This window comes from Aquarana catesbeiana, linkage group LG03, assembly GCF_042186555.1.
Source record: "Aquarana catesbeiana isolate 2022-GZ linkage group LG03, ASM4218655v1, whole genome shotgun sequence".
Lineage (NCBI taxonomy): Eukaryota > Metazoa > Chordata > Amphibia > Anura > Ranidae > Aquarana > Aquarana catesbeiana.
Genome location: NC_133326.1, coordinates 582,501,728 through 582,521,651, shown reverse-complemented (window position 1 = coordinate 582,521,651; position 19,924 = coordinate 582,501,728). Strand labels below are relative to the sequence as shown.

Here is a 19,924-nt window from a genome sequence, read left to right as displayed (position 1 = left end):
GTATTATGTTTACAATAAAGCAAATGGATTGGCTTATTGAAATCCATTCATTATTGATTCATATAGAATATATTTACCTGAATTTCACAAGCTTCCTGTAAGTGGAAAATCTTATAGAAAGCTTCCTCCACGGATTCACCTAATGCCACAACACCGTGATTTCTCAAAACCAGTACCTGTGTAGGGCGACATTAAACAATCCTCTGTTACAAAAAACAAAAACAAGGCTGATAACAAAGAATACACTAAATTCAGGGATTTGGATAGTTGATGCAAAGGCAAAGATGTGACCCAACCTTGCACGTCGGTCCCAGACACTTCTGTAGTTCAATTCTGTCCTTCTCATCTTCCATGTCTCCATTGAAGTCATAGTATACCACCTCCCCTGCCAGCAAAGCATCATGAGAGATAGGCAGGAGGCCACATTTCATTGCTGACACCTACATTAAAAAAGGGCTATTAGTCAAAAGAAACTTCTGTACTCCTAATAGTGCAACAGTTTCAATGCTGTCCAGTGTGTCGCAGTGATTTTTACCGCAGTTGTAGCCGCTGTATGTAGCTGGATGATACACTTTACATCCGGACGTGCTGAGTATATGGCAGAGTGCAAGCTAAAGTCACTAGTTTCCACCTCAAAGATGGTGCTGCCAACCTCTACCACCTCACCCAAAATGTTCACCTTCACCTGTAAGAGATATTTTGCATAAGATTGTTTTGTTCTTCCTGTGTGGACCATCACGCTGCATTGCAAGACAATGGAAATCACATCATTCGCTATGGTGCCAGTTTACATCAATGCAATACAGTGCTGTATGTCTTTTGAAAAGTTGCAGATGCTTCTTTTGGTGCAACATAGTGAATTTTTGGCCCCATGGACTTCAATGGGAGCACATGAAAAACTCATAATTTGTGTGCCTTTTTGACAAGAAGCATGAAAATGCATACAAATGTGTACAAATGAGCAAAAATGCACAATAATGCAGCAGCACTAGTGTACACCAAGGCTAAGGCTAGATTCACACTAGCCTGCATGGTAAAATGCAATGTTTTACTATGCAGGCTAGTGTTAAGCCCCATACACACTATCAGATTTTCTGCTGATTTTTGTCTTCAGATTTACCAAAACCATGTAGTGCAAGGGCCTGCCTGATTGCATACAGATTGAAACTCCTAAGGTTTGACCTCATATTATATGGTTTTGGTAAATCTGAAGGAAAAAATCAGAAGAAAATCTGATAGTGTGTGTGGGGCTTTTGTGTCAGCTGTGACAGGTAGCGGTGTGCATTGCACTGCTTATTTGTCTATTTTAACTTTATTTGAAATGTCACAGAGAGACACTTCATGTCACTGCACAGCAGCTTGGTGCACTGTGTAGTGACATGATATATAGTGTGCTGTGGAAAATGCAGACATGCTAAATTTTTTGCACTGCACATCACACCAGCAATGTGATGTGAACTTGATACCCACTGTGGAAAACTGCAGGTCACCGCACATAGGGGTTGAATTACTAAAAGCCCTTTCACACTGGGGCGGTGCGGGCGCCGGCGATGAAACGGCGCTAAAAACCGCCGCTTTAACGTTGTTTTAGCAGCGGTATTCGGCCACTAGCGGGGGGCGGTTTTACCCCCCTGCTAGTGGCTGAGAAAGGGTTAAAAGCACCACAAAGGGCTGCTGCAGCAGCGCTATGCCGGCGGTATAGCCGCGCTGCCCCATTCATTTCAAGCAGCAGGAGCGTTGAAGGAGTGGTATATACACCGCTCCTTCACCGCTCCAAAGATGCTGCTAGCATGACTTTTTTTACAGTCCTGCCAGCGCACCGCTCCAGTGTGAAAGCTCTCAGGCTTTCGCACTGGTGTGTGAGGAGCGGCTCTTTCAGGGCACTTTGCAGGCGCTAGTTTTAGCGCTGTAGCGTCTCCAAAGCGCCCCAGTGTGAAAGGGGTCTAAACCTGGAGCGTGCAAAATCTGGTGCTGCTCTGCATAGAAACCAATCAGCTTCCAGGTTTTTTTTTTTGTCAAAGCTTAATTGAACAAGCTGAAGTTAGAAGCTGATTGGCTATCATACACAGCTGCACCAGATTGTGCACTCTCCAGTTTTAGTAAATAAACCCCATAGTGTTAACGAGTCCTAAAGGTTTTATTACACGAATGTGCTGAAACACTACCTTTTGCTGCAGTTAGTACATAGATGTCAATTCACAAAGATTATCACATAGGTGTTTGCTCCAAAAGATATCACTAGCTTCTGGATAGTACTAAGGTGTCTATTGATGGGAGCAGGAAAACTAATATTGTAACTGTAATGTCTGCCCTCATGTTGTAAAGTGCTGCGCAAACTGTTGGCGCTATATAAATCCTGTATAATAATAATAGTAATAATAATATTATAAAGTTGTGATAAAATAATGACTTGTGATATAAATTACATATACAGGAGATAAATTATTATTATACAGGATTTATATAGTGCCGACAGTTTACTCAGCACTTTACAACAAGAGGGCAGACAGTCGAATTATAATACAGTATAATACAGTAGGAATCAAAGAGCCCTGAAAAAACATCTTTTTACAAGTTACGTCTATATTTCAAAAGGAAACCAAAAAACAATTATGTCACCCCAAAATGTATTTTTGTGAATTGCTGAGTTTGATGTAAATCATGAAATTAAAATAACTAATGCAACTTTGTGAATTTGAAGCTCACAAATAAGAAGCGCCTGTGAACCAGCAAACCCAGTCAATCAAGACAGGGAAGTGGGAGGTAGTAATAACCTATACGTATGTTCAGAACACTGGTGGGGCCTGAATGTTAAGCTGGTTATACACTAGTAGAATTTCAATTAAAAATTTGCGCAAAATGAAAATTCCTAGGAAAATTTGTGTGAAAATTCTCATAGCTTTTGAATTTCGTTCAAAAATAGTTCAAGGTTTTATTTGATTTTGACATTCGATTTTGAAATGAATGGACTTTACCAAAAAAAAACCAAACACATATACTGTTGGAAATTCACTGTGGTCGAAAACAAATGTGACACTAATGATTAGAAAAACGACTGAATGTTCTTACACTGAAAAATGCTGAACAGAATTCTACTAGTGTACGGCCAGCTTTGCAGACAAGGTTCCCTGGAAAAGAAATGTTTTTACAAATAATATCTGCATGGGAAATAATAAATGGCAGCATTGCACATTTGTACTCACGAGGATTGAAGCAGTCACTTCATTACAAACTACTCCTCGGGGGTTAATTAAGAAATGGTCTTGTTCCTTATTTACTCTTATCTGAAATGAGAGGATATATACAAACATGACATAATATGACAGGTAAAAGAAAATCTGTAGGATAATTCGTTTTCACTGAAAACATTGGGGTTGATTTACTAAAACTGGAGCACTCAGAATCTGGGGCAGCTGTGTATGGTAGCCAATCGGCTTTTAACCCCAGCTTGCTCAGTGAAGCTTTGGCAATAAAACCTGGAAGCTGATTGGTTTCGTTGCAGAAGTGAGCCTGATTTTGCACTCTTCAGCTTTAGTAATTAAACCCCATTGTCTGCTAAAGCAGAATTACAACTTCAAATACATGTATAACCAATTTTTTTTTGTTATAAATAGTATAGGGCAGGGTTAAAACCAGGGTTGCACCGATACCTTTTTTTTACTGACAAGTACGAGTACCGATACTTTCAGTAAATACTCACTGATACCGAGTACTGATACCTTTGTGGTGCGATTTGTGCCCGCACAAAATGAATGAGCTCAAACCACACTGTCCGAATCGCAAGTGGTTTTCTACACCGCTCCTGTGTGAACCCAGGCTGAAGTCACTATGACAATGGTGATGGTTTACACTCACACCCCAGATGACATCTATTCAGATGAAACGCGTTGGGTCGAGTGCTGCCATCACTACTGTGCCTTCTCATGTCCAATACGCCTTTGATTGCTTCAGAACATGTGAGTGTTCAATTTTATCCCTTTTTTTAATAAATATTCTCGAAACGATATCACACAATGTGGAACTTTGTTTCATTTCTTGGTTTCAACGTGTGGGTATGTCAAACTTCTCTGGCCTTCCCTCTCTCCATCTGAACCTACTTGCCCATATATGAGAACAATCTGCTGACCAGTGCCGTTCATAGTCCCTATTGTGATCGTGGTTATCTGGATTGTGGATGGTCCCATATTTCATACATAGGGTTTATCACTACAACCCTGGTTGACTTAAGTGGTATATGCCCCTTTAAGTCCACTATTTCTGGTAAGCCTTCATGTAATTGGTGGCGGTTTCCTCACAAGATTCTCCTCCATTTTTAATATTCCTTTTCAACATGTCTGTCTTGAAGATATTTTAGAAATGTTGTTCCATTGAAATTTGATGCCAATCAACATTCATGTGGTGGACTTTATTTATATATTTTAAAAATTTTTTCAATTTTTACCAGTAATTTTCTCAGTTTATTGATATTTGATGCTCACGTGGTGGATTTTATATCAATATTTGTTAGTATTGTTGATACATAAGATCACATTTTAATAATTTTCATACATAATCATTTTAAGCGCTGCATTTTTTTCTATTTTGGTATCTGTGCTGTTTGTCTTTGGCTGTGCTGGCTGCTTGTATTTTATTATATAACACAGCGCGGTATATGTTTTGATTTATATTTGAACTCACTATGACAAGTCTGGGTTCACACAGGAAACTGTATGTGATTCGGATTGGAATCGCACCGCATTCCTGTTCAAAACGCATGTGATTCTTTGCAGTGCAATTTGAGCCCAATCATTTTGTATAGGCTCAAATGGCACCGGTTTCAGTTATCAGAGCATTTGCAGGAGTACAAGTACAAGTGTAAATGCTTAGTATTGGCACTGATATCGATAGTTCATTTGTTGCTTTCTGTGTCCTGTTGGGAAGATTTCCCTTCACTTCCTGTCTCGAGATGCAACAAGAAATGAGAGGCAATTTCTACAAAGTTGGAGGAATTCCCCTCTTGTCACTAGAATGTGACGCTGGAAGATTTCCCCACTATTCCTGTTCTGGTGACTATACAAATGGGAGATTCCCATGGGTAGGTCATACATGATTCCCCCATCTACACAGTCGAGGTGAATGGGGGAATCACTCCTGCTGAGCTATTGTATTCTGCAAGTGGGGAGCCTTCCCTGCCAGCAGAATACAACGATCAGTGTTGATGGCTATAGGTGGCGGCACTGATTGTTTGGGAAAAAACAGATTGACATGTGTACAACCAGCTAGCCCATACATGGAACAAAATTGGGCCGGTCCCTGCTGAACAGGCAGAATTTCAATCCATATGACATTGGTCACCAAGACAAATAGAGAAGGAATCTCCACAGAGCAGAAACAAACAATACAAACCTGACAGGGGTTCTAATCCTTCCCTACCATATCCAAAACAGGAAAATACATGTAGACTATAGGCAAGGCTTTGTTTTTGTTTGATTTGTATTGAGTGTGGAAGAATTAAGCTAGCCATAAATGGAATAAAATGTGGCCGGTTCAGCAGGGACAGGCTGAGTTTCCATTCATCTATAGGTTTAAAGAATAAATTCCCCTCTGGGTGATCTATGTACATTACAAGGATTTTAACAAACTTTGTTGCAAATTCCTACCTTTTGTTAGGCCACTTTCACACTGACAGCCGGTTCACACAGGGGCGACTTGTCAGGTGACCTAGCCGCCTGACAAGTCGCCTCCCGTTCTGTACAATGGAACCGTTCTAATAGGAGCGACGCAAGTCGCTCCGACTTAGGAAAAGGTTCCTGTACTACTTTGGGGGTGACTTGGGGCGACTTGCATAGACTTCTATACAGAAGTCGTTTTGCAAGTCGCCATGGAAATCGTGTACAGGTCGCCTCGGTGAGGCGACCTGCAAGTCGTGCCGCCCCTGTGTGAACCGGGGCTAAGGCGTTTTACAGGTGCAATAAAAATAGCCCGAGGGCAGCATTCTCTCTGTACTCCCAGTCAGTCCCCTCCCCCACAGTTAGAAACATCTCATGGGGAACACATTTAACTCCTAGATCACCCCTAGTGTTAACCCCTTCCCGCCAGTGTCATTTATACAGTAATCAGTGCATTTTTATAGCTCTGATTGCTGTATAAATTTCACTGGTCCCAAAAAGTGTCAAACGTGTCCCATCTGTCCGCCACAATGTCGCGGTCCTGTTAAAAATCGCTGATCGCCGCTATTACTAGTAAAAAAAAAAAAATTATAATAAAAATGCCATAAAATCTATCACCTATTTTGTAGACGCTATAACTTTTGCGCAAACCAATCAATATACGCTTATTGCGTTTTTTTTAACCAAAAATATGTAGAAAAATACATATTGGCCTAAACTGATGAAGAAATTTGTTTTTGTTTTTTTTTTAATTATATTTATTATAGCAAAAAGTAAAAAAAATTCTTTTTTCTTTAAAATTGTCGGTCTTTTTTTTGATTATAGCACAAAAAATAAAAAACGCAGAGGTGATCAAATACCACCAAAAGAAAGCTCTATTTGTGGGACAAAAGGACGTCGATTTTGTTTGGGTACAACGTCGCATGACCGCATAATTGTCAGTTAAAGTAGCGCAATGCCAAATCACAACAAATGGCCTGGTCATTAAGGGGGTAAATCCTTCCAGTCCTTAAGTGGTTAAGCAATTTCCTTTAGATTTACCTTAAACTATATAGTGCAAGTGCCCGCCTGATTGCATACAAATTGAAAGTATTTAGGTTTGACCTCATATTATATGGTTTTGGTAAATCTAAAGCAAAATTGTATAATGTGTGGCCAGTCTAAGACGTGATTTCCTATTAGGAGTATCTCACCAAAAATGACATTTTCGTAGCAGGGGATGCCTGATATCTGATTTGTATCTTAGTGCAGACTTTTGGGTAAAATCAGTGAGCCAATCACACAAGCAGGAAATGATGTTTCTGGGGGGCGTTCTGTACACATATTGTGTACAGAACACCACCAGGTAGCCAAATTGTATTGCATTTTACGGAAAATTACAGAGCTGCAGAATGAAAAGGAAAGGTCATTTTTAATAACATTCAATTACAATATGACTTGTGTCTCAATTGTATACGCTATATTATTTTTTCTTTAACCACTTCAGCCCCGGAAGGTTTCACCCCCTTCATGACCAGGCCATTTTTTGCGATATAGTACTGCATTATTTTAACTGACAATTGCGCGGTCGTGCGATGCTGTACCCAAACAAATTGTATGTCCTTTTTTTTCCCACAAATAGAACTTTCTTTAGGTGATATTTGATCACCTCTGCGTTTTTTATTTTTTGCGCTATAAACAAAAAAAGGCCGACAATTTTGAAAAAAAACCCCAATATTTTTTACTTTCTGCTACAAAACATATCCAATAAAAAAATGTAAAAAATCGAATTTCTTCATCAATTTAGGTCAATATGTATTCTGCTACATGTTTTTGGTAAGAAAAAATCACAATAAGCTTATATTGATTGGTTTGCGCAAAATTTATCATGTCTACAAACTATGGGATATTTTTATGGCATTTGTATTTCTACTAGTAATGGCGACGATCAGTGATTTTTAGCGAGTCTGCGACATTGCGGCGGACAAATCGGACACTAAGTGACACTTTTTGGGGACCAGTGACACGAATACATCAGTGCTAAAAAAATCACTGTACTAATGACACTGGCAGGAAAGGGGTTAACATCAGGGGCGATCAAAGTGTGCGCTTAGGGAGTGCTCTCCCAACTGTGTGGGTGGTGGCTTAACTGGAGGAAAACAGAGACCTGTGTTTCTGTTTCCTCTCTGACAAAATGGCGGTCTGCCTTGTTTACATAGGCAGACCGCCGCTCTGCCTCTACTGTCAATGGTCAGTGGGTTGGACCCGCTGATTGGCTCTTGCTGTGTCCAATCACAGCAGGAGCGGATTGCTGGTAGCGCGCCCCAGACCCGGAAGAAACATGTAGCAGGTACCCTCAAAAATAAGTCAGAAACAGCAGCTTTCATATTTCTATTCTAAAAGATGCCCTATAATAAAAAGAAAAAAATCAATGTGAAATAATCCATGGCAACTATTTAGCAATTATCTTTCATTATACCGAATGCTCTAATTTGTTGGAATGTGACCTTTATTGTTCCTCTGTGTTGCATTAATCTTTGCCCTGATTGTCACTACAAAACAGGTCAATACAATTTTCATGATGCTAATGAGTATTCATAGGAAAAAGCTTCTTGCGTTCTCAGCAGAATAGATGGACAGAATGCTATCAAAATTAATTATAAACGTTACACATTTTCACGAGAAGACCAAGCAACGTGAAAGCTTTATTGATCTGAAACCTTTCCTGGAAACAGATCTAATAAAGACAATTCCATCACTGGTGCCATAAACACACCTGCACTTTATATTTCCATCACAAATGTCATAAGAATACGAAGATGTAACAACAATGTTACCAGAACTTTAGGCTAAACTCTTCATTTGTTGCCTCAAATATACAAGACTGGGGGGCTGACTTACTAAAACTGGAGAGTGCAGACTCTGGTGCAGCTTTGCATAGAAACCAATCAGCTTCTAACCCAGGAGTGTTACTAAACCCAGGACCCTGCATTCACTATATCTGGTCTCCCACAGCACACAGAACATAGGAATGTAATTAGTTTAGTTATTTTCTGTTTCAATCTTTTTATTCAGTTTTTCTTTTTTTTTTTTATGACAATAAAAAACATATGATGTAACAAAAGAAATTGCATAATGACACTGTCCTCAAAATCAGTAGACAAGAAAATAGTAACAATAGCAGATTTAAAGGATAGAGAGTTTAGACAAAGACCGCCTTGAACGGTCCATTGTTGGGTATCAGGATCATCACCAATGTAGTAAACTGTAAAGAGTCCCATATAGCAATACAGATTCAGCTATATGCTAGGAAAAGAGCAAACATCCGGCAGGCCTTACTTCAGGCCAACATTGTTATGCCCCGTACACACAATAGGACATTCCGACAACAAAATCCATGGATTTTTTCAGACGGATGTTGGCTCAAACTTGTCTTGCATACACAAATCTTGTCGGTGACGTACAACACGTACTACGAGCCGAGAAAAATGAAGTTCAATAGCCAGTGCAGCTCTTCTGCTTGATTCCGAGCATGCGTGGAACTTTGTGCTTCGGTATTGTGTAAACACGATCGGAATTTACTGGAGTTTTCATTCTACTCTGACTGTCCTATCAGGCTGCAGGACCTCAGACCCTCTGTCTGGACAGTGCTGATTGGCCCTGTGCTGATCACATGCACCCTTCCAAGAAAAAAAAAACTCTCTAGCAATACACACCAAACTGAAGAGATACAAAAAACACTGTCACTTCCAGCACTAATAGGTCTTCCATGGTGAGGAGTAACAGATGTCAGATTAAATGGTGGTGTGAAAGGTATATATGGTATCCAAAACTGGGTGGATGCTTCCTCCCTCCTCAGATGGGGTAATCTAAAAGGAACTAGAAGAAAAACAGAAATGGAAGGCGCGCACACCTAGTGCATTACCAACGATAATTTAATAATAAGAAGTTTTTATATAAAAGTGGGTACTCACAAAATGCAACTGACAAAAGGCCATAAACACAGTGCATGGATATGCACAGAACATGGGGTACAGCTAACATGTTTCGGGGACGCACCCCCTTTCCTCAGAGGTAGGCCTATCTCTGAGGAAGGGAGTGCGCCCCTGAAACACGTTACCTGTACCCCGTGTTCTGTGCATATCCATGCACTGTGTTTATGGCCTTTTGTCAGTTGCATTTTGTGAGTACCCACTTTTATATAAAATTTTCTTATTATTAAATTATCTTTGGTAATGCACTAGGTGTGCGCACCTTCCATTTCTATTTTTCTTGTAGTTCACACCAAACCAGGGCTGGACTGGGACAAAAATTTGGCCCTGGACTTCACCCAGACTGGCCCACTTTGACAGGTCTCTCCCATGCCGGCTTGCCACCCAAGCCCCCCCCCCCCACTAGCTATTAGCCGTTCTACATTATTTCTCTTATAGGCAGTACCAGTGGGGAAGCTAGACATTATTTCACCTGGGGCAAAGAATCAGTTTGGCGCCCACCCCCCCAATGGAACAAGATTAGGCAGAAAAGTGAGGCCGCCCTCCTTCCAGATCGTATGATGAGCTTCTAAGTGTTGACTCCTGAGCATCATGTCTGTATTCAGGCGTGCTGCATAACTAGCCAGGGAGAGGAGGTGAACACTGCGGGGGGGACAGAGGACTGGAGGGAGGCAGCGGTCCACTGTCACTGAAATCGGCCCACTGAGCCATCGGCCCACCGGGAAACTCCCTGTAGTCCCAATGGCCAGTACATGCCTGCACCAAACTGAGCATGTGCAGAATGCCCCCAAAGCTCTGTTCCATCGGGAGATAGATTAGGGACTGTGTAAGAAGGGGAAGATCAGAGAAGACAGGATCAGACACAATGTGCAGGATTAACCCCTTAGGTTCCACAGTGAGTATAACAAGCACGTTTTACTCTATATACAGACTAATTATACTGTTGTGGGTTTAGTAACACTATAAGCTTTCAAAGAAAAACCTGGAAGCTGATTGGTTTCTATTCAGAGCTACACAGATTTTGCACTCTCCAGTTTTAGTAAATCAACCCGTGTGTGCAGCAGATTCCTATAGCAATCAGTAATGAAGCGCTAAATGAATTGATGACATCACTACCTGAATAATAGGGCAAAGCAGCTTGGCATTGAAGAAGAGCCCAGAGAAATGCTCACTGCCTCCAATGACTGCTGCAGAAACACAGTCAAAAATTGCTAGGGTCACCAATGGCATAACCAACGACCAAAGTTAGCCTATGACCCGTATACTTAGGGAATAAATACAATTTATATTTGCCATTCCTAGAACCATCCCTAGTTTCTGCGGGGTCAGGGTATATTTTGGCACTAAAAAAATGTGTCACTTTTTTGGATTTTAGCTGTTAGTTGTTGATGCTGGCAGGATGTAGAACTATAAATGAGCAAAAATGATATACCAGAAGTGACTTACAGAAGCTATGGTCCCGCTGAGCTGAGCCCATCCATACAGGTCTATGAGTCTATAGATGCTGGCAAGCTTACATCTCATTAACTTCTCACCCTTCGCCAGAGACATTGACTCATTGCAGTAGAGGTCATTAATAGGTGCCACCATGGATGAGTCTGAAAAATAAAATCAGTTTGTTCTAGTTTAACTGGCTGGACAAAAGTACAAATGAATTGGCAGATAAAACTTACTTAACTTTTTTTTTTTTACTTTATTGAAATGAAATGTTATCTGCATTGACCAACATTGACATTGGGTGAGCTCCAATGTAATGCAGTAAAATGCAGAGTGTCTGCTCTTTTCTGGAATACCCTGCAACCCACCTGAAAGCAAGGTTACACTGTTGGAATGTGAACATATAGAAGACAATTTTTTTCTACAATTTTCTACAACACAAACCAATCTCCTGTGCTGTGTAGTGTGCCTCTATGCGACTGTAAGCTCTTTGCTTTAACGCTTGGTGATGGTTAATGCACTTCTCGCTGCCCTCCACAGACTGGGGAATCCAAAACACTAGGACATGAAAAGAAACGGAAGGAGTGTGGACCTAGCGCATTATCGTGGTAGTCCCATGTGGTGTGGACGATTACAGGGACTCATGTGGAGGACCTGCTAACCACTTCAGCCCCAGAAGAATTTGCCCCCTTAATGACCAGGCCATTTTTTGCCATACTGCAATGCGTCACTTTACCTGACAATTGCGTGGTCGTGCGACGTGGTACCCAAACAAAATTAATGTCCATTTTTCCCCACAAATAGAGCTTTCTTTTGGTAGTATTTGATCACCTCTGCAGTTTTTATTTTTTGCGCTATAAACAAAGAGTGATAATTTTGAGAAAAAAACTTACTTTACGTTTTGCTATAATACATATCCAAGAAAAAAAATCTAAAAAAACGAATTAATTCATCAGTTTAGGCCGATATATATTCTTCTACATATTTTTGGTAAAAAAAATCGCAATAGGCGTTTATTGATTGGTTTGCACAAAAGTTATCACATCTACAAAATAGGGGATAGATTTAGAGACTTTTATTTATTTTTATTGTGTTTACTACTAATGGCGGCGATCTGTGATTTTTAGCAGGACTGTGACATTGTGGCGAACAAATCTGACCCCAAATGACACTTTTTGGGAACCAGTGAAATTATTACATTGATCAGTGTTATAAAAATGCACTGATCAATGTAAAAAATGACACTGGCGGGAAAGGGGTTAACACTAGGGAGCGATCAAGGGGTTAAGTGTGTTCCCTGGGTGTGTTCTAACTGTAGGGGGATAGGCTACCAGTGACATGACAGAGATCACTGTTCTCGATCACTGGGAACAATAGATCTCTGACATGTCACTAGGCAGAACAGTGAAATGCCTTGTTTACATAGGCAGTTCCCCATTCAGCCTGTGTACAAGGCAATCGCGGGTCACCAGCAGAGATCAAGTCCGCCCGACCCGCAGGCACGCTCCCGCAGCGGCGATTTGTGCAGGAGTGCCATACTTTCGCCGTATAACGACGGCAGGAGGTCGGGAAGAGGTTAAGATATGCTTTTATCATGTCTATGTTTGTGAGTATAACACTTACTCTTTTATTCAAATAAATACCTTTGTTTATAGATAATGCGCTAGGTCCACGCTCCTTCTGTTTCTTTTCATGTCCTAGTAAACTGTTTTGTAGCTGACTAAAAAGCAAGAATTATACTATACAGTGGCGGCTGGTGCTCAATTTTTTGGAGGGGCAGCAAACAAACCCCCCCCAGTTGGTCGATCCCCCCACCCCCACCCCCTGTCCCTCGCTCGTCCGCCCACCAGCCCTGCACTTACCACATCTAGGTCGCGGGCAGCTTCGGCTCCTTCCTGCCTCTCCTTCCCCTCGGCAGCTTCACCTGCTCCTCAGCGGCCAATATGGCCGCTTCTCCTCTCACCCAATCTGGTCTTAAGACCCGCTTCCTGATTGGCCGGGAGGAGAATCAGGAAGACAATAGGGAATATTCATTGTGCTCAGCCCCCTGAGCCCACCCTTTTTTTAAGCCAATTAGAGCCTCAGGCACTAATCATGTGCTTCCAAAAAAAAAAAAACCCATTGAAATCCATGAGGCCGGCGCCCTGCATGTAGATTAGGTGCTGGGTGCATGGATTAGGGGGCGGCGCCCCTTATGGACGGGCCGCCACTGATACTATATCTTTTTTAGGCCAATGATGATAGCCCAATGATTACATAGGAATATGGATCTTGCTGTGTGGTCACCCAGGGGCAGGGATTCCATGTTCCTTTGGACTACATAACCAGTTCACTTAAGCTGGCTATAGACAGTTCTAATGTCCATGTCTGGGCAAGCTGATTGTATCTCCACCTTTTGCACCATGTTACAGGTACGGTATATAGGGTGTAACATGTTGCAAATAGGACACCCTAACCCCCAAACAGCCCTAACTTGTGAAAGCACACATTGTAGCTGCTGTCACAGAGATTTATGAATGAATGAACTACAAGTCCCATCTCCCATGGTAGCAGACGGACTTGTAGTTCTCAATGGAAACCCAAGTGCAGTGGTCACCCAGCTCGTAATCCATTGACACTTCCTCCTGCTCACTAACTGAAAGTTCGAACCTCGAAAAACATAGAGCTGGGGTAAGACTCTGTATAAACCTGGCATTGCACCCACAACCGCTGATTGTGGTTGCAATGCTTTGCAGGCTGATTTGCATAATAATAATAATAATAATAATAATAAATGCACATTTTTTTTCTTATTGCAAATATGTATGCATTTTTTATTATTTTGTAAAAGGTGGACTTAGCCTGTAGCCTCCCTGGCGGTTTTCCCGAGTGTGGCTCGGGGTTAAAATTCAGGACCATTAGCGGTAACCCCGAGCCACACTCGGGATTGCATCGCAGGATCCTGGTGCCTCCTTACTTACCTTGTCCCCGGGATCCTGCGATGTCCCCCGCAGTGTCCGCGGGCTGTGTCCTGTTCCGAAGCCTCTCTGTGCCAGGCTCCGTTCCCTGCGAGCGGCGCGACGCACGGGGGCAGAGCCTGGCGGCAAATTCAAAAAAATGTAAAAAGCATAACACATACAGTACTGTAATCTTACAGATTACAGTACTGTATGAAATCATTTCACATCTCATTTGTCCCCAGTGCTCTGGCCCATGCCCTGCATGCAGTTTTATATTGCATATACTGTTCTTTCTGCCTGGAAACTGGAGATTGTCCATAGCAACCAAAAAGTGTCCCTTTACGTCAAAAATGGCTTTAGACCAGCTAGAAAACAGCGATAGTAAATTAGAACACTTGCAGAATTGAGCGATAGTGAATCGTGTGGAAATTTATTTTATTACTATTTATTTTTATTTTTTTTAATTATTTTTTTTTTTATTATATTATAATTTATGTTTTTGTGTTTCAAACTTTATCATACCCGGGATATCTACTAGACTCTTGTTTGGACAGATTTAAGTGTGTTATTGTTAAGAATTACAGGCCTACAATATAAAACGCCAAATTTCCATGCAAAATAATTGTACCGCTTTCAGCACCTAAAATCCGAAATAATCATACCGCCAGGGAGGTTAACAAACCCAGCAGGTTTGTATTAAACATACTCTATATACCAAGCATAACTTTATGACCACCTACCTAATATTGAGTAATTCCCCACTTTTGCCACCAAAACAGCCCTGAGCCTTCACAGCATGGACACCACTAGACCTCTGAAGGTATGCCGTGTTATCTGGCACTAAGCCATCACTAGCAGATCCTGTTAGTTGTGAGGTGGGGACTCCATGGATCGGACTTGTTTTTCCAGTACATCCCACAGATGCTCGATTGGCTTGTCATCTGGAGAATTTGGAGGCTCATTGTTGTGTACCTCAAACCATTCTTGAACCATTTTTGCAGTGTGGCAGGACACATTGTCCTGCTGAAAGTCCAAATAACATCCACATCAATGTCAGGACCCAAGGTTTACCAGCAGAACATTACCCAAAGCATCACACTGCCTCCACCAGCTTGTCTTCTTTAAATAGTGCATCCTGCTGCCATCTCTTCCTCAAGTAAGCAACGCAAAGGCACCCGGCCATCCACATGATATAAAAGAGAACGGGATTCATCGGTCCAGACCACCTTCTTCTATTGCTCCATGGTCTAGTTCTGATGCACATGTGCCCATTGTAGGAGCTTTTGGCTGTGGACATGGGTCAGCAGGGGCACACTGACTGGTCTGCGGCTATACAGCCCCATACACAACAAACTGCAATGCCCATTTTATCTACTTCAGGAACAACATGTTTGCTTGTGGACTAATATATCCCACCGACTTTGAGATGCAATTGTAACGAGATAATCAATGTTATTCACGTAACCTGTCAGTGGTCATAGTTATATGTATAATATAAATCAGTGTTTCTCAACTCCAGTCCTCAAGGTGCCCCAACAGGTCATGTTTTCAGGCTTCCCATTATTTTGCACAGGTGATTTAATCAGTATCACTGCCTTAGACCCCATTCACACAGGGGCAACACGACTTGCCGGTCGCCTCAGCGAGGCGACCTGCAAACGAATGGCCGGGCGACTTGCAAAACGACTTCTGCATAGAAGTCTATGCAAGTCGCCCCCGAAGTCGTACAGGAACCTTTTTCTAAGTCGGAGCGACTTGCGTCGCTCCCCTTAGAACGGCTCCATAGTACAGAACGGGAGGCGACTTGTCAGGCGACTAGGTCGCCTGACAAGTCGTCCCTGTGTGAATGGGGTCTACGTAATTACCACAGCCATTTTATCTGAGAGAAATCCTGAAAACAAGACCTGTTGGTGCGCCTTGAGGACTGGAGTTGAGAAACAATGATATAAATTAATCATTTCTATGTGTAAAGCTATTGATTCTCAAACACTCTACATAACCTCAAATAGAAACATTGAAATTATTGTAAATAGGGTCTATTTGGTCACAAAAATGCAGCAATTTAAGTTAATATTTGCAGAGTCTCATCTTTTTACCTACAGAAAAATATTTTCTATTCTTTTAATTTTGGCTGAGAGAAGACTGCAGGCTTTGCCCTGACGAGCATCCTCCCCATACACAACGTGAAGGCACTTACTGACTGGACAGGTGGGGAAGACAGATGGTGCAGTGCTGGCCATGAAGTCAGCGATTTGCCGGAGGGCCCAGATATTGGATGAGTTGTTCCCTTTCTTTATCTGTTCCTGAATGAGACTTTCCAGCTCCTCCCTGAAAGACTGAGAGAGGAAATTAATAAATACAAGGCAACCCAACCAAAATCATAATTCCAGAAAAAGGAAAGTGATGTCTGATTAGTTGTTGTAAGTTCATTTACTCTGCACTTTAATATTAAATTGCCCTTTGCATTGTCTCAGTGGATTAGCTTACATATGTTTTATTTATTAATGTGATAAACATAATGCCTAACAGTCTAATTCTCAGCCTTTTGCAGTTTAATTTTGCTGGACTAATGATTTTTCAATAGTTGTTATGCCGTATATTATGGCGCACATTATGGCTATAATAAATTCATAGTTTTCAACGCCCAACTAATAATGTAAGAAAGTATTCTTGTACTGTTTAAAAGCCATACAATGGTGCAATATACCCAGCAGTATGAAAACGTTTCTTGTTGGCTGGGCTATAGTGCACACACTACTACTGGTAGCTATGTAGCTGATGAACTGAAGGCAAAACTTTTTTTTTTTAAATATATTTTGGATAGGTTAAGGGAGGGTTAATACCCCTATAATTTTTTATTTTATTTTGCCAATTTCCCATTACATTTTGTCCCATTTCCAAAACAGAAAGTGAGAGAAAATCCCTAAGAGGTGGGGAAATTCATGGTTGTCACCAGAACTAGTGTCCCCATTGGAATATTTCCCCTCTGTTCCTGTTCTGGGGACAACCCCAAAATGTGGGATTTTCTTTCAGTTTCACTCATGACAATGAACAGGACAAATAGAGAAAGTGCATCTCCCTAACAGGGACACAGACTGCAGTAAAAACCTGTTCTAATCCCTCTACCCTCTATCCAAAACTAAAACAAAATGACCTTTAGGTATACTTTACGGGAGAGCTCAAAGAAAAATAACTGGGAACGACAATGGGGGATAAATATAATGTAAAAGGTACTGCTAGGCTCCTGTCACAGTTTTTGAAGAACTATATCTGGAACAGGACAGCACAGGTAAGTGTAATGACAGGAAGAGGGGAAAAATCTCCCCAATGGAGTCAAAAACAGCAATAAAAACCTAACATAATTTCTATTCTCCCGCTCTGTTCATAACTTAAAGCGGAGTTCCACCCAAAAATCAAACTTCCGCTTTAAGTGCAGGTGACCCCCTGACATGACATTTGGCATGTCATTTTTTGGGGGGAGGGGTGGGTACTCTGTTTTTACAGGCACCCAGCTCCCACTTCTTCCCCTGGCCCTGCGGCGTCGGAATGAAGTTCACCTCTCCCCCCTCCCTCCTTTGCAGATGCGTGAGCTGCTTTGTGTTTTGTGAATGTATCTCCAGCCTTCTGGTCCCTTTGACGTGTCCCAGAAGAATGCAGGCGGGGGCGGGGGAGACTTCTGATGGATCCACCATGGCGATGCGACCAGAAGTGGGAGTAGGAAACTGTCAAAAGTCAGCTACCCGCCCCCCCCCCCCAAATGTGGCAGAAGAAGTGTGTGAAGTTCTGATTTTAAGCATTTGTTACCCCAACATTTTATATTCCTGATATGTGCCTGCTGTACCATGTATTTGTTTGAAAAAGTACCCTGTTCTCTTTGTATGCTTCCTTTGTGTGAAATCCCTGGTGTTCCTGCCAGTCCCTCTGCTTTCCTATTAAAAACTGACCACACTAAAAAAGAGAACACACTGTGGTCAGTTCTCTAGCTGTGCTGGGATCTCAGCCTGTTCTCCACCAATGATCAGGCTTGTCCTAACACCCCCCCCCCTGCACAGCCATTCACTGGGAAGATCGGTGTCCTGGTGTTTCTCCTCCTCCAGCTCTTATGCAGCTGAGAACAGAGGGAATGTGATCACTTATAAAAAAGGAAAAAAAGTTATTTATAATGTTTTTTTATATCTATACACAAATGTTTTGAGTTTCATTTCTATTTTAAACTGAATTTTTTTTTTTTTACAAGGTGATCATTTACAATCACTTTAAGGTAAAATTTGGTCCTAAAATACCAGGCGCAAACAGAAAACAATACTTTTTTTACCCTTCCTTCTATATTACTCTGTATATTCTGTGGCTACTCACAGGGCTCTGCAGGATCATGCTCACTCGTTTCTTTTGCTCCATGACATTGAAATCCTGCCTGAGGTCAGCCGCCATGTTTCTAACGCGCAGATATTCTGGGTCATCCTCTGAACAGCGGTCAAAATATCTCTGCCCAGTTGAGGGAGGCGAGGACACAAGCTCGGGGGTAGTTTGGTTACTCATCCTTATTGGTCACTTTGATCTCCACTGCACATCAATCCTGTGAAGAAAGATTCATTATCGTAAACACTGTTCTTTACTCCATCCCAAAGTGGACAAGAATAAAAATCGAAAAGGTTAAAGGGATTATTTGTTATTTGCTGGCTTTAAAATTGTAAGTTATGCAATATATATGTGAATTGATTGTGATGATCAGGTTATGCAGTTGTGCAATAAGTTAATACCATTTCCATACACATTTTCAGATTTTGTTATATAGAGAAAACAGAATGAATATTTTATTGTGTAAGTGCTCCCAGCATTCCCTGTTAGAACTTAGAAGAACTGTTGCCAGGTGCCCCCTCCATCCTCTGTTTGAGCTTGGAAGAAGACTGGCATGTACCTCCACCATGTGCCTCCCTGTTGGAGTCGGGAATAAGAGCGGTATGTTCAACCACCATCACATTTTTGAGTTGAGAAGAAGACTGGCATGTGTCTCCACCATTTCCTGTTGGAGCTGGGAATAAGAGTGGTATGCTCAACCACCATCCCCTTTTTGAGTTGAGAAGAAGACTGGCACGTGTCTCCACTATTCCCTATAAGAGCTCTGAATGCAACTGGCATGTTCCCCCACCATTTCCTGTTGGAGCTGGGAATAAGAGTGGTATGCCCAACCACCATCCCCTTTTTGAGTTGAGAAGAAGACTGGCATGTGTCTCCACTATTCCCTATAAGAGCTCTGAAGGCGACTGGCATGTTCCCCCACCATTCCTTGTTAATGCTGGGGGCGAAGACTGGCATGTACCCCCACCATTCCTTGTTAAAGTTTGGAAGAAGACTGGCACGCCCCCCTCCCCACCATTTCTTGTTAAAGTTGGGAAGAAGACTGGCATGAACCCCCACCATTCCCTATTAGAGTTGGGAAGAAGGCAGAAGGCTGGCTAGTGCCCCTACCATTCCCTGTTAGAGTTGGAAGAAGAGTGGCATGTGCCTACCACCCTTTCCCTTTATAGTAGGGAGGAAAACGGACATGTGCCCCCACAATTCACTTTAAACCAAGAAGAGACTGACACATGCTGCCCTTCCATCATTCCCTGATGGAGCTAAGAAGAAGTCTGACATCTTCTCCCACTTTTTACTAGTAGAGCTGTGAAGAAAACTGGTATTTTGCTCCCTCCATTCACTATTACAGTAGAGAAGAAGCCTGGCACATGCTCTCACCATTCACCATTAGATCTAGAAAGAAGACTAGGTGCAGGGACGAAGCCTAGTCCCTGCACCTAATTTACTTTAAGGTGTAATAAAAACATACACTATAATGCCCCGTACACACGGTCGGACTTTGTTCGGACATTCCGACAACAAAATCCTAGGATTTTTTCCGACGGATGTTGGCTCAAACTTGTCTTGCATA

At 41.9% G+C, this 19,924-nt stretch overlaps 1 protein-coding gene across 5 annotated transcripts in view; it reads right to left on the bottom strand.

The window, feature by feature from the left end:
• The window catches only part of ADD2 (adducin 2), a 126,010-nt gene that overhangs the window by 36,910 nt on the left and 69,176 nt on the right, over positions 1-19,924 (bottom strand). For all 5 annotated transcript variants that reach the window (XR_012242992.1, XM_073621984.1, XM_073621982.1 and 2 more), the window contains 7 exons: positions 18,352-18,571; positions 16,193-16,331; positions 11,066-11,217; positions 3,204-3,284; positions 536-685; positions 297-440; positions 78-176 (listed from right to left, as the gene is read on the bottom strand). Coding sequence is in view for 4 of the 5 variants with exons in the window: in XM_073621984.1 (XP_073478085.1) it covers positions 78-176; positions 297-440; positions 536-685; positions 3,204-3,284; positions 11,066-11,217; positions 16,193-16,331; positions 18,352-18,534 (948 nt within the window). In the remaining variant the exon portion in view is untranslated. The remainder of the gene's footprint in view (positions 1-77; positions 177-296; positions 441-535; positions 686-3,203; positions 3,285-11,065; positions 11,218-16,192; positions 16,332-18,351; positions 18,572-19,924) is intronic.